Genomic DNA, 15,473 nt, shown 5'->3' with positions numbered 1-15,473 from the left:
AGAATGTAAGTTTTAGAGGCCATGGATTTTTGTCTTTTGTTGTTGTTGTTATATCACCAATGGCTAAACATGCCTGGATTATAGTCAGTGCTGAATAAATATTTTTTGAATGAATGAATGTTATATTATACTACAAATAATTCCAAATGATTTTAGATAAGCCAGGTAATGCATTTTCAATGATACCAAACTAATATTCATTTTTTAAGATACTAATTTTTATTAAGATAAAATTTCATAATACATGTATTTTTCTGTTGTTCAATGAAAGTACTAAATACTGTAGTAAATAAATCACCATTTTATCTTATTATATATTAAATATATATTTAAATATATATAAATATATATTTATAAATAAATATATATAAAATAAATACATGTAAATAAATATATTAAATTTATATTTATGTATATATTAAATGTAACAGATTTTCTCTCGATTTGTATGAAAATCTCTGTATTTTAGTTCCATATAAACATTTCATCTACCACACTAATGTTTAGCAAAATGTTTATTTATAACATAAATTAATATTATTCACTATTGATTAAAAAAACTATTTGATATATCACTGAAATCATTTTCTTCATACGTTCAATAATCTTTTATTGAAAATAAAGTTTAGAATTTCCTGAAAGTGAAATTAAATGCTTTGGATTTTGAAATCTAAAAAACAATTTTAAATGTCATATGTCTATATTTAAAACTAACTGCATATTACTGAGAGTTTATGGAATAATTTACAGGAAAAATAGTTTTTTAAAATTAGATCCATGAAGTATTTTTAGGTTTTTAGTACACAAATTATCTAATGTGCCTGGCAAACTCTGATTATATTTTTTGATTTATATTAGAAGTTACATGGGAAGACCAGCAGAAAAAGGTGAATGGTACAATAAGTGATGACAAACCGTTGCTGACAAAGAAACACCAATCTGAGCCAGGTTTGTCAGGATTTGGAAAACAGCTGAAAGCATGAGGCTATAAGCATTGCGTTTCATGCTTTTTAAACATGTGTGTGCTGTTGTACTTCATTTTTCTCACTTTGGTGTGAACTTTAGAGTGTGTAGAGCTTGTTTAGATTAGAAATTTAAATTAGATTAAATTCAAGATTTATTTAGAAAACTAGTTACACGTGTTTTGGAAAAAGCGATTATTTTATTATTAAGATTATTTCTTTAGGGAAAAGGTGACTAACGTAAGCACAAATAATAACATATATTTGGTTGTTTAGACCCAAATTAAATGAAAAGTGCTTACATCCCTTTAAAAGTTCTCTAGAAAGCTCAACATATATATATTTAAGTTTGTCTTTGTAGGCCATTCCTTGTATTTAATTGCAAATGCTATTGAGGTATTATATCAATTGGTAATGATTTGCTTACAACTTCTGGAGCTAAAATTATTGCAACCAAAATAAGACAGAAAGATAGCATTGTATGTGAATTCAATAGTCTCTTCAAGCCATTAATTCTACCAGTAAATTGAAATGAAGTGATTTTATTTTCTTCTTTCTTTCTTCTCTTTTTTTGGGGGGATATGATTAAGTAGGAGAGGACAAAAACTTAAACCAGAAGCAAAAGGAAGAGATGCAAAATGCAGAGACAAGTCAACTGAATAATCAATACTACTTTTAATCAGTAATTGGATGAGAGTACAATGAAAAGTTCATTCAAATCTTAAGAATGCTAATGGTTTTTTATAATAACTATCATCTTTAAAAATTATGTTTATAGTAACAAGGTTAATGTATTTTTATGCAGAAATTCAGTTCGTGTTAAATCTCTGAAACCTATAGTTTAAAATATGTCAATATAGGGACTGCCCTGGCAGCCCAGTGTTTAGGACTCCACACTTACACTTTCACTCACTCCGCAGGGGGTCTGGGTTCCACCCCTATTAGGGAACTAAGATCCTGCAAGCCACAGATGTGGCTTAAAATAAAATTTCAATATATAAATTAAACTAATTTATTAACATGTATTCATTGCTATGCTGTTGGGTGCCTGACATTATGGTAAGTACTTAGTTCCTGGGGTAGACAAGAGAGATGCAGCAATTGCCCTCATAGAGCTTACATTCTGGCAATAATACATAAGTTAAAAATAATTATACTAAAGATTTCGTTGTTATAATTGTGATAGTGCTATTAAAGAGAAGAGGATGTTTTGAGAAGTATTGTGTTACATAAGCCTGGCGAGCAAGGAAAAAAATGTGTGCTGTGTGCTCACTCGGTCGTGTCCGACTCTTTGTACAGGGACTATAGCCCACCAAGCTCCTCTGTCCATGGAATTTTTTAGGCAAGAATACGAAGTGAGTTGCCATTTCCTCCTCCAGGGGATCTTCCCAACCCAGGGATGGAATCCTTGTCTCCTGCATTTCTGCATTGGCAGGCAGGTACTTTACCACTGAGCCATCCGGAAAGCCCATAAGGAAAAAATGCCTTTGTGTAAAACGGTCAATCTGTGAATTCCCTGTTAGTGAAACAATTAAATTCTAAATATTTAAAAAAAAAACCTGAAATCATATTGGGAATTTAAATATATTCATAAAGTTGTAAGAAAAATATCTTGCACTCTTTTTCAAATCTTTAATTAAGCATCACTTGTTTCATCTAAGAATCACCAAAATGTTGATATATGGCAGAAACCAACACAGTATTGTAAATCATTATCCTTCAGTTTAAAATAAATATGTAAATAATCAGTTTATTTGGAAAATAACAAGTAGCTTAATATATTTCTGAAGACTTTAAAAAATAAAGTATAAAATTGGTTTCATGTTATGACTTATGTTATGATTTTATGTTATGATTTTTTAACAAAAATTATTAGTGTAAAAATATCTCCTTGTTGTGTTGTGTGATATGATTATCCTTGGTCATAAACTATTATTTATTTTTCTTGCTTGCCATCATGTCTGATGACATGAATACCCTTGTGGCCATATATTATCTATGTAAATAAATTACATTGAATATTAAAATCAGGAAAAGATTCAGTATTTGGCCAAATATATTTTTAAGCCTCACAAATGAAATTTCTTAATTTCATTTCATTTGTGAAATTTAAAATTTAAATTTAAATTTTAAAGGAAATCTTAATTTCCTTTAGATATTTTTAATTTGTATATTCTCATATATTGCATATATTTTTATTACTTAAGCCTTCTGATTAAGTATAAGCTGTGTATGCAATAGGGAAAAATTAATGTAGTTAGAGTGCCTTAATATCATGGTTTAAAATGTTTATAGATTTTCCTACCTTGGCAATTGTGCATTTTCCTATATACTGGTAAATTCCTGGGAATTCAAACCCTAAATGTCATGAGTAAGTATGCAATATGCTAAGGCAGTAAATACTATGTTAAACTCTGTTGTTCATAAATATTTTTGTTTCTAAAAGAAAGGTAGAATATGTTGAGAATTTTTTAATGATTGAAACTTTGGAATGATAGAATGGGTGGAAAACAGTGGGCTGATTATCAGATGGGCCTAATTGCATTTCAACAGCCTGTTTATGAGTTGGGCTTCACAGGAGACCTCTTTGGATTCATTCTTTATTTTATACTTAAATATATCTACCATATTAATTATCAGTAATTATGATCAGTGTTTAATATATAATTTTTATTCATTAAAATCTAAGAGATCATCTTCCATTAATAGTCAAAGTTTTTTAATCAAAGGATTATTGTAGTAAACTTGTAGCATTAGAAAAAATTTGGAAAGGCTTGAACCCAAACCTGAGATGCATTGTTGGCTATGTATTAATCACATTAATTGTTATCTTTTTCTTTTGCTCTCTTACGAAAATTTATACAAGAACAACACTAGGAATTTTTCATTAAGGATGTATACTAACAATTAAAACACTGCTTGAAATTTTTGTTTTAAATATGACTATGGAACTGGAGTGCTAAACGGCATGATGTAGACTAGAAAATGGGTTAACAAAACTTAAATGAACTTTAAGTAATATGGATTAGTATCTGCTTCTTTTAAGAAAAATACATCTCTGAACTAGGTTGTTCTGAGAGAATTATCAGCAAATGGGTGGTTTATTTTCAGTATTTCTAACTTAACTAATAGCAATATAGATGAAAATCCCTGGGAAAGATAATGATGTTTATCGTATTAGTATCTTTAATGTGATCATAAAATTCAAGAATTTTATAAATGATTTTAAAACCCAGGTTTTATGTTTAATCTTCAGAGTAAATCATTAAATATCTTCTTCATGCAGAATGTGTCATAGATTTTGGGTAGGCCATGAAGTTAACAAACCATTCTTAATGCTAATCAAGGACATGCAAGCATGTAAACTGTGTTGCTTATTTTCTCGATAAACAATCCAATTCTAGACTAGAATACTATGCCTACAATAATGTACTGTTTTTAAATGATGAAAACAAAGTTAATCTGTTGAAATTTATTATTTTCACTTTGTGAGTTATCTGTTCTTCTAGTAATTAGCATAGTATATGGCAAAAGAGCATAGTTTTGCATAAAATATTATATCTCATATTTTACTTAAACTCAAAAGAAGTCTGGTGCAAAAGCTAACTTCAGTTATGCTAAATGAATGTTTTAGACTGATAAAATTTCTCTTTCTCCAGAATAAAAAACTCTTGGACTTAAATAGTTCAGAATCTACAATACTTTGAGATGTAATTATAAATGATTTCTGATATATATGATGATTGATAACTATCTATAAAAAAAGATTGTCCACCTTGATTTGTCTTTTTCTAAGTGGAAGGTATGCTGTAGCTAGGAAAATCTACAATTGACTTAGCTACTTTTTGTATAATTACTGTGAAATTTGACAGTGCTACTTACCTTGCTGTATCTTATCTGGAAATAAGTGCTTATGATTTTCTGGAAAAGTGAGGGCACTGGAGCACTTTCCTGAGTGACTGTATGATTATACAATTTTTTGGAAATTGAGAATATTCAAAGTAACAAGTTATGTTTTACTACTTGCTGTAAGTTTGGTTTTTTTTTCATAAGCCCCTAGTTTTAGCATTATATGATTTAATGTATTAACCTTTAATTTTTTCCAAAATAGAGTTTCCATATTGTATTTTTTATAGATCTGCAACTGTGGTGAAGGCAGGGATTTTTTTTACTCAGTTCAACCTTTGGAGTTATGTAGAAAATTTATCATGAGGCAAACTAAATATTCAAAAGTGTGTTATATTAGTGAATTTCACACTTAAAATTTTTCCTTGATTATTTTGATATTTGTGCTTTTGTTTTCTTTCATTCTTGAATACTCTAACCTTTCTTAAAAGTAGAAACAATATATTTCAGACTAAATCAATATTTTAGTCTTTAATTAGATGCTAGTCTAATCCATCTTTATCTGGGAAAAAGAATCAAGATTGTATTCTTGGTTAGTATTAACAGGTTGGTAATTTCTAATTATTTCTGGATTTTTTTCAAATGAATATACTTTATTTTGGCAGGAGAACGTGATATGAAACAAACTAAGTAGATATTTTATAGAAAGCAAATCAACTGATGGGAATTTTAGAATTAAGTACTGCTGATACCTTCAGAAGTAAACACAGCATTGTTAACAAGGATATTCTCCTGGAATAATGTGAGATTTCATGATGTATGAGTTTACTTGCTCATTTAAAGTTGGTTCCATTTTCATTAAACATACAGATAAATTTATAAGGCCAAGCCTGTACTTAAGTGACTTCCGTTTTTATGATAAGTAGCATGCCGTAGTTTGGAAATCAATTATTTTAAACTCCTTCAATAAGTACTCTAAGCATGTTTTTCTTCTGCATTTAAAATTACATTACAAGTAAGACTCTCAGGATAGAATCAGAAGAAAACTGGCACAGCTAGGAATAAGAAATAAGACATTTAAAAGATAAATATTTTTGTTAACTTTAAAAATATGTTAATATTTCAAAAGATCATGCTTCACTTATTCCAATAGGTAGGTAGAAATTTTTGTAAATATTCAATAATCTGAAGGTTGTTGCAAAATTATGGAAAGTAATAACTAGTTTAGAAAATAAATTTGAATTACTTAGATTGAGGAGTTTTTCAACAAGATTTTTGTCACAGTAGGGAAATTTTAATTTGAAATCTGTAAACTTCAATAAACATTTTGATTTTTTATTCTAGATCTTTCCTGATCTTTATATTGTTGAGATACCTACTAAATAGATGCTTTGCTTAGGCTTTATTATGAAAAATATCTCTCCTTCCCTCAAAGGAAACATTCTAAGGCTCCTACGACCTTTAAAAAACCCTCATGCGTGCATGCTTTGTCACTTCTGACTCTTTGCAACCCCATGGACTATAGCCCCCCAGGCTCTGCTATTCATAGAATTTTCCAGCAAAAATACTGGGGTGGGTTGCCATTTCAGGAAAAGCCCTCATACTTATTAACTTTTAATTACATGCAAGTTCTAATATACACTTAAAGTCTTAAGGCTGTAAGTGTATATTTTATCTATATCTATATAGATCTATCTATTTAATCACAACCAGCTATAGTGTGACAGTAATAGATCCCTAAGAGAGGGTATACTTTTACTGTCTTTAATCTCTCTAACTGGTTATTGGTTAAATGACATGTTAGAAAGATTTCTGATTAGAATTGCCATTAACAGCACTGAAGGTAGAATGTTTGTCACAAAGTAAGGATTAAAGGAAAAGTAGAGAGATAGGAAAAGTGAAGGGAGTGCTTTTAGCTTCTTCAAGGTTCACGAAAGCCTGTAATTTATTATAATAATATATGTGAAATAAGTTTTTATAGCTATTGCCATTGAAATATGACACAGCTGTTTAAAGGATATAGAGCATAAGCTTCTCTTTTCAAAAGTGGATATTCTAATACAAACAGTATATAATTAAAGCTATAACCACAAAGAAGACAGGAAAGCCAAACATTTAAAAAATATATTCGGTATAACTGAAAGCTGTTCATTGAAATTTTATGATTTAAATTGATATTCGATCTTCCAATTAAAGTTAAGTGATTTTTATGTAAGATTAAGATCTATTTATTAAGTGATCATGTTGACATAAGTAATGGAAAAATGATTTAATAGGCACTTTCAGTTCATAGTGAGGTCATTGTTAAAATCTTTCATTTTCATCCTTTTCTACAGTATAAATTTTGTAGTATTTTCTCAAAACAATTAAATTGTTGGTGCTAAGTATTACCATATTCTTCACAAGAGTAAAAAGCATTGGTGAATTACTTGCATAGTTAGTTGTACCATGTACCTCTTTTTTAAAGTGTCTAGTTAATACTATATAATAAAATATCCAGTTCAGGTGTTACCATGAAAAAAGTTTATTTTTTCTTAATTGACTTTTTATTTCACGTTTTTATTGGGTCATATAGCATCTAGTAGAAAGAAAATTGATCTGTAATCAGGAGACCTGTGTTCTATTTCTGGTTGTGGCCTTGAGCTTATTTTATGACCTTGGGTAAGTCACTCAAAGTCTGTGTGCTTCAGTTATTCTCTATAATAAATTAATAAATGGGTTAGAAAGAATTTTGAATGTTTTGAATCCATACAACATGAGAAATATTGCTTTAATGCCATTATAAAATACTCAAAATACAGGAAAATGCTAGGTACCAAAAGAAGCTCCACTTATTTATGTTGCTTTTATGTTTTCTGAAAAATAATAAAATATTTTCTTAGAGGTTGAATATACTTAGGTGGTTATTTTGTCCAATTCATACTAATTTCATTTTAACGTGTGTGGAAGCTGCTTTAGTAGTGTGGTAAATATGTATGTAGGGAAGTTTTTACTATAGGAAATGATGCAAAATATGGTATTAATATATCTCAGCATTAACCTATTGTACTAATATAGCTCATATTTTCCTATTTTATCTACTTTGAGAAATGGGTGGACTGGGATGCAAAAGAAAATATGGTATATAGGATGTTAATTTATGAGTGTATTTCAGAGGATAATACTTTTCTAGTGGTCGATCCTATTGGCAAAGTCTAGTTTGTATTATAATTGTGATGAGATTTACTGTCTACTTTTGATTGGGTCAAAAGTATACTTGCATAGTAATCAAAATGACATTTACGTTTCAAAATGTGTAATTTTTTTTCAGATCTCTAGAATTCATACCAGAATTTCTCTTCTCTCTTAAAATGTAAAGCTTTGGTTACCTCAGTACTTCTTTCCTAGTGGAAAATTTTCATTTTCTCACTATTCAGAAAGAGATAAATTTGTTATAGGAATGCTTTCTCTAAAGAGTTATAATTTCAGTATATCAATATTCTAAATATATTTTGATAAATCATGTTTTTCTATAAATCACTCAAAAACCATGATACAAGTATTGCAGAAATGAGTGTGGTATTTTGATTTAAGAATTTGTGTCACCTGATTTGAAGCTAAGAAAGTAATTAAGATAGGCCATTTTGATTTTGTGTTACAATGTTTATCTGTATCAGTCATACAAATACTAACTCTTTAATATCTTTGAAAAAAATTTTTCTTAGAATGCTCAGTTTACCATACATTTCCTGCTTCAACGCTATATAAAATGTCTTCTGAACTTTTCCACTATCAATGGATAAAGAAGTGTTTCCTAAACACGTGCTGTATTTGCTATAGGAGGTGTTGGATTTGAATGGGCAAATTTCTGTGCGAACATCAATGATCTGTTCTGTGATGTCTGTAAGAATTTTCTGAATAAATAAGCCTTATAAGGGAGTATGATCAAATAAAATCTATCTTAATTGAATATTAACTTGAATTATTAACATTTAAATAAAGTCTTTTATTTCAGCTAGTCTTTTATAATGAGTTTTATTATATTTGTTACTCTAGGATATTTTTATAATAATATGTTGTTGTACTGAAGTATTGTGAATTATTGGCCTAATGGTCATACTTTATTTTCATATATGTACTGACAAATTAAGGAAACTTGAAGGGCATAGAAATAAACTATTTTTATTGCTCTTTTTGAAGATTATTCAATTAAATCATTTCCTTTCAATGATAACTAAAAATTCTAAAAGCATTTTCAGAGATCTGAAATGGACTTAGTAATGTCTTAAACAATATGGTCTTACAAGTACTGTTGATTTTACTAATGATATCTTTCTTCAGCATCACTGTTCAGGATTGGCTGTCCATAAATAATTGTAAACATTTGAATCCTCTTTATTTCTATACTAACTTTACTTTTCTGATTCTGCTAATCCTTAGTAGCTTAACCAGTTCACCATCAGTTCTTCCGTATTTTTTTTTCTTTTAATATGGTATGTATTTGATTATATCTTCCCTGCAACTGTGCACAGGATTCTTTCTCAAAATGATTTGAGGCCCTTCCCTTCAGTGTCACTTTTTGCCTTTTGAGCACATCCACTCACACCCATCTCCTTTGTCTATGTCTGTCCATTACACGATGTGATCACAGAAGAAGTGGACGCCACAAGGAGAAGACATGCAGGTCTGTCTCTTCTACTGTTTTCTTTGTTATTTTTCATTTATCTAACTTATCTTAAAAAAAATTTTTTTACTATATTTTACTTATCTTCTAATTTTTCATTCTTTTCCTATATTAACAAAATGTTAAATCTGCAGGCATTTTTATTTTAGGTAGTTGTATATTCAACTTTTAGCAGCAACTGCTCCAATTAGATGAATAAAAAGAAAATGATTAATTTTATGTCATAGAAGTATATATATACATTTTTTCCATAACTGGGTAACTAACTCCAGATTCAAATATATGTATGCTTATGTATAGTCAGGTAGGTTAAATTAACAAATTAATCATACTTCAGTTTGTTTTAGGCTTAAAACTTATTTTTAACTTTTTAATACATAATTCTAAAAGTATTTTACTTCTGTCTTGAGTTCAGCAGTGTGTTAGAACATGGAAAATTATTAAAGACCTAATACATGCCATAAACAAGCTGTCAGTATCACAGAGGAGTTAAAATATGTGGGTAACATGCTATGTTGATGTGCTAAAATGGATGACTCAACAGTATGTTCTACAAAGGTATAAAGTCAAATAAAATTTGATTCGAATAGACGGCCAGACAAAGTTTCATGAAAGAAGTAAACATTTATTCAACACTCATTTATTGAGTACTCGCTGTGTGGTACTGTTCCAGGTGCTGGAAATCACAGGGTGCACAAAATAGCCCCTTTCCTTGTGGACTTTTTCTAGTATGAGTCTAACAAATAAGCGCAATAGTATTATAGGTGCTATAAGAAATATATACATACAATTTATATGTATATGTAGACTAAAGTGGAATCACAAAGGATAGTGTTATCATTTCCCCCTGAGAAGTGTGGGTAGTAGTTCAAGAAAAGCTTCATGGAAGCAATGATCCTTGAGTTGAATGAATATTGAAAGCTAGGAATATGTTGACCTTAATGTGTACAGAATATATCAGGCAGAGGAAACAGTATGGCGGAATGGTTTCAGATTTGTTTAGACAAAAGTAGGCCAGGGAGGGTTTCTGAAGTTTGTGTAAGTTATTGAAGCATATAAAGCAAGAGAGGGACACAATCAGATATTTGCTTCTAGAAAGACTACCTGGAAGCTTGGTAAAAAGTGCACTGGAACTATATAAGCAGAAATACCATTTATGAGGATATTGCATAAATCAGTTGAGAGATCAAAATTGGCTGAATTAAGGTATCAGTAGAGGCAGTTGATTCATTAGAAGTTATTTAAAGATGTAGAATCTATAAGACTTAGTTATCAATTGGACATTATTGTTGTAAGGAAAAGAAAAAAGTAAGAATAATCTTTGGATAGGTGATGGTATAGTTTATGTTATAGGGAATATGAATTGAACAAAAGTTTAGGGTGCAAAATAAAGAGTTCAGTTTGGGGATGGGTTAGTTTGAGGTTTCTCTGGAATATTCATCTAATATCTGTGTTTGGATATATGGGTCTGGAGCTCTGGAGAGAAGCCTGAGCTAAATGATTTCAATTATAGTATTCTTAGCATGAAAATGGTTCCTTTTTTGTTTTGTTTATCTGATTATTCTGGAATATTGTTCATTGGTATGTATTTTTTCAAATTTACTCTTCAATTTTTATTATGTTTGCTTGGCATATGTACCATATTTTCAGTGCTGTGAGCTTACATGTGACATTTTGTTCTACTTGTGTTGTATCCTAAAATGGTAGAGTAGTAACATTCATTGTAGGGGAAGTTTGACATAAGTGTATATGTGTTTACATCTAAATGTACATATAAACTGTTTTTGAAATTTCCCCGTTTTCAATTTATTACCAATCATTTTTTTAATATATTTTATCCATTATGTAGATATTTTCCGTTTTTGGTTACATTCTGTATTTAATGGACATAATATTATTAACAAAAATCTAAGACACAGGCACTCAAGATTGCTCAATCATGGGGAGTTCCCTGGCAGTCCAGTAGTTAAGACTCCGCACTTTAACTGACAAGGGCGCAAGTTCAGTCCCTAGTGGAGGACCTAAGATCATGAAAGCCACAAGGCATGGGAAAAAAATTTTTTACGAGATTGATTAGTCATGGGAAAATGTAACTCTAGTTACTACAATGAAATTTTACAGAAAATGTAAATCACTCAGTTCATAATGAGGCACATGATGTCAGCTCTGTTTCAGTACTGTGTTAGATAGCTCAGATGCTATGAGAGACACAGTAACTTTGAGAAATATTTTATATAAGTTTAAGCTTAACATTTTATTAAGCAATATTGTGATTTTTCAGAGAAGGCAATGGCAGCCCACTCCAGTACTCTTGACTGGAAAATCCCATGGGCGGAGGAGCCTGGTAGGCTGCAGTCCATGGGGTCGCTAAGGGTCGGACATGACTAGCGACTTCATTTTCACTTTTCTGCATTGAGGAAGGAAATGGCAACCCACTCCTGTGTTCTTGCCTGGAGAATCCCAGGGATGGGGGAGCCTGGGGGGCTACCATCTATGGGGTCACACAGAGTAGGACACGACTGAAGCAACTTAGCAGCAGCAGCATTGTGATTTTTAACCAAAAAGTCTTGAATGAAATATATGTATATGGACATATATAAAAACATCACATCATGTATGAAAACTACTACTGATAGAGTATAATACTTAGACTTAGTTCTTTAATGCCTATAAATATTCAACTATAAGGTAATAGAGTTAGGAAAGTTCCTGGAGCTCGAAACAAAAATACCCAAACATGGGATAAACATGATCTTGAACATTTCTTCCTTGTGTGGGTGGTGTGGAAGAAACTGGAAAGATTATTAGATAGAAGACAAGAGATCTAGCTTTAGTCTTATTCTTGCTAGTAAGCTGTGATTACAGACACATAATTTAATGTCTTTGGGTTTCAGCTGTTTCATATTTTAAATGGGGTGTTAGAATGCATTGTTTTTAAGTTTAGAACTTAATCCTGATTGTAAGATGTTACTGCTAAATTTTCAAAATAGTTTTCATGCACTGTTGATACTATGATATTCAATTTTGCCTAGACCAGTAAATTTTGCTCACTTTAATTCTCTTTCATAAAAATATTGATATTGGGGGAAATAGTGTTCCTTTAAGAAATAGTCTGAGAAGCAGTACTAGAGCAAAGACTGTGGTACTAGACTGCCTGATCAGTTTCACCACTTATTTGATGTGTGATCCTGAGAAAGTTGCTATCAGATACCTCACCTATAAAATGGAGATAAGAACATCACTATGTCAAAGTGCTTTCATAATGATGAAATTAGTTAATATATACTATGTAAAGCACCTAAAAACTGTCTGTTACATAGTAAGTACTATATAAATGAAACCGTTATTTTGTTATTATATAACATATTAAAAAGCACTTTTTATTTTAGATCAACTGTATTGAAGCCCATGCATTTTGATGTGTAGACATTCTTTCTATGATATGATAGAATGATAGCATTAATTCTTCTTGTTATATTCGTTGCGGATGTCTTATTACTAGTTTGTGGCTACCGCTTTAGGAGCTTGTTGTCATAAAAACTTGCACATCAGGGCTGCTATACCAGAAATGAAGTTTATAATTTCTGAGGCAAGAGAGTTGGATTGAAACAACAAGGACATTGAACCCATATAGGTTCTGAACTGCATGTGATTAAGGAGTTAATTATGTTTGATGAAAGCATAAAGAGTTTCTCTCTGGAGGGGAGAATGCTTTCTAAGAATAAAAGCAATGAAAAAATTTAAAAAGAGAGATCTGACTAAAATGTGTCAGGTATTAACTTCAAATATCAAAATCAGCATAAACAAATTAAAAGGCAGACAACAAATTGTGAAACATATTTGCAGCAACTCAGTATTAAGAGCCTTAACATCTGAATCACTTTGAAACAAATAGTATCTATTGTAATATAAATTGTATATTCCAAAAAGCTCTAATAGAAAAATGGGCAAAAGACATACACAGAAATTTTACTAAACAGGAAATTCATTGATCAAAAAATATATAAAAATGTTTTATTTCTTTCATAACCACTAGGGAGAGTGTGGTAAAAGAGTGGTAGCATAGTTTAACATAATCTTCCTAAAAAGCAGCTTTTTTCAGTATAAACCAAAAGCCTTAAAATTTTCATAAATTTTGACCTTTGAAAAAAGGCATATATTCAGATAACTTTCTTCCTCTTTGCTTACTTAAAGTTGTATGTTTAATATTTATAAAAATATTGTAATATAAATGGATTGTTATGAGCAGTAAATAGATTTCATATGAAAGAGAATAAGTTAGCATGAATATATTAAGAGATAATTCCCAAGGGAATGTAAATTAGGTTATAGTTTAACTGGAGAGAAGAATGCTACTTGACAGATAATAGTTTCTTTTATCAGTCTGCTTCAAATGTTGAGGGCTGGGGTATGGGAAATGAGGGGAGGGATGAGGAAGGGAACTGATAATGGGAAAGCCAAAGTTTAATGGACAGCAAAATGACAATAAATAGAAATATTGGAGATGGTTAGCATCACCAACTCAATGGACCTGAATTTGAGCACACTCCGGGAGTTGGTGATGGACAGGGAAGCCTGGTGTGCTGCAGTCTAAGGGGTCTCAAAGAGTCAGACATGACTTAACAACTGAACAGCAACAATTGGGTTAATCAATTATGTAACACAGCTGACAGGAAGAACCTGGTCATAGGTGTTAAGGTCATGCTGAATGTAAAGGAGGTTGATAGGCCAATTCAAAGTATAGGAAAGAGAACCAGAAGGAATCTCTAAAAAGAAGATTACAGATAAAAATTACCATATCACAGTCTAAGGTTGGCTCGTAGGGAAATAGCCTGAAGAAGCATTGCCAAAAAAGAAAATTAGCCAAGAGGAGATGTTGCTAGAAAAGAAAAAGGAGGTGTTTTTAAAGGAAGAACATTGGGCAAAGAGAAAAGAATTAAAAAGACCTGAGAGTGGTGTGCTGAAAGAGAGAGAGAGTCATTTCAGGACTAAATATTTCAGATTATAAGCTTTATAAAACAGACCAATATCAGTCACCTTACAAATTTTCTAATTAAAAAAAAAAGTCCTACCAAAAACTGCTGTGCTAATTGTTGTTCAGTTGCTAAGTCGTGTCCGACTCTTTGAGACAGTGAACTGCAGCACCCCAGGCCTCCCTGCCCTTCACCATCTCCCTGAGTTTGCTCAAACTCATGCCCATTGAGTCAGTGATGCCATCCAACCATCTCACCCTCTTTTCACCCCCTTCTCCTCCTGCCTTCAATCTCTCCCAGCAGCAGGGTCTTTTCCAGTGAGTCGGCTGTTCACATCAGGTGGCCAAAGTATTGGAGCTTCAGCTTCAGCATCAGTCCTTCCAATGAATATTCAGGGTTGATTTCCTTCAAAATTGACTGGTTCAGTCTCCTAGCTGTACATGATTAAAACACATGTAAAGCTGTTAGCACAATTCCTAGCACGTACCGAGTATTGCTGTCATTGTTAAGAACTTAATTGTGCCAGAACATTAAGTGTCAAGTTCTAGAGGACACAATTTTAACTGTTATTTTTAAAAGCATTGTTATATTGCATTTTCTGTGCCTTGATCAAATAAAATTTTAGTCCAAAAACTATTGGAGAAAAATTATAAGGTTAGTCTAAAATTATAAGCTTAGTTTGAAATCTGATCAGTGGTTATCTGGGCTGGCAGGGGGAGGACTGATGACACAGCAACACCAGGGAACTTTTTAGGGTAACAGATACACTCTGTAGCTTGATTGTGGCGAGGCTGCATGACTATATACACGTATCAAATGTCATATACTTTTGTACCTACATAGTGTGAATATTAATTTTTGTAAATTATGCCTCCATGCATCTGACTTTTTAAATTATTGCAAATATACAAAATTTAAATGAATCTTAATAAATTACTCAAATACTACCAAATATATGCTAATCAAAAATTTTTACTTTATCTAACACATCTCAAGCAATTAAGAGACAAGTTCCCTCCCAAAACAGGC

At 31.1% G+C, this 15,473-nt stretch overlaps 1 protein-coding gene across 49 annotated transcripts in view; it reads left to right on the top strand.

The window, feature by feature from the left end:
- Positions 1–15,473, top strand: part of RIMS2 (regulating synaptic membrane exocytosis 2) — a 601,609-nt gene that overhangs the window by 408,815 nt on the left and 177,321 nt on the right. For 20 of the 49 annotated variants that reach the window (XM_060393832.1, XM_060393841.1, XM_060393848.1 and 17 more), the window contains one exon: positions 9,439–9,471. The exons of the other annotated variants lie outside the window; for them this stretch is intronic. In XM_060393832.1, coding sequence (XP_060249815.1) covers positions 9,439–9,471 — 33 coding nt within the window. The remainder of the gene's footprint in view (positions 1–9,438; positions 9,472–15,473) is intronic. 49 annotated transcript variants of the gene reach the window in all.

Source organism: Ovis aries, chromosome 9 (assembly GCF_016772045.2).
Source record: "Ovis aries strain OAR_USU_Benz2616 breed Rambouillet chromosome 9, ARS-UI_Ramb_v3.0, whole genome shotgun sequence".
NCBI classification, from domain to species: domain Eukaryota; kingdom Metazoa; phylum Chordata; class Mammalia; order Artiodactyla; family Bovidae; genus Ovis; species Ovis aries.
Note: the sequence above shows the minus strand (reverse complement) of the source record. Positions and strands in the feature narration are given on the sequence as shown.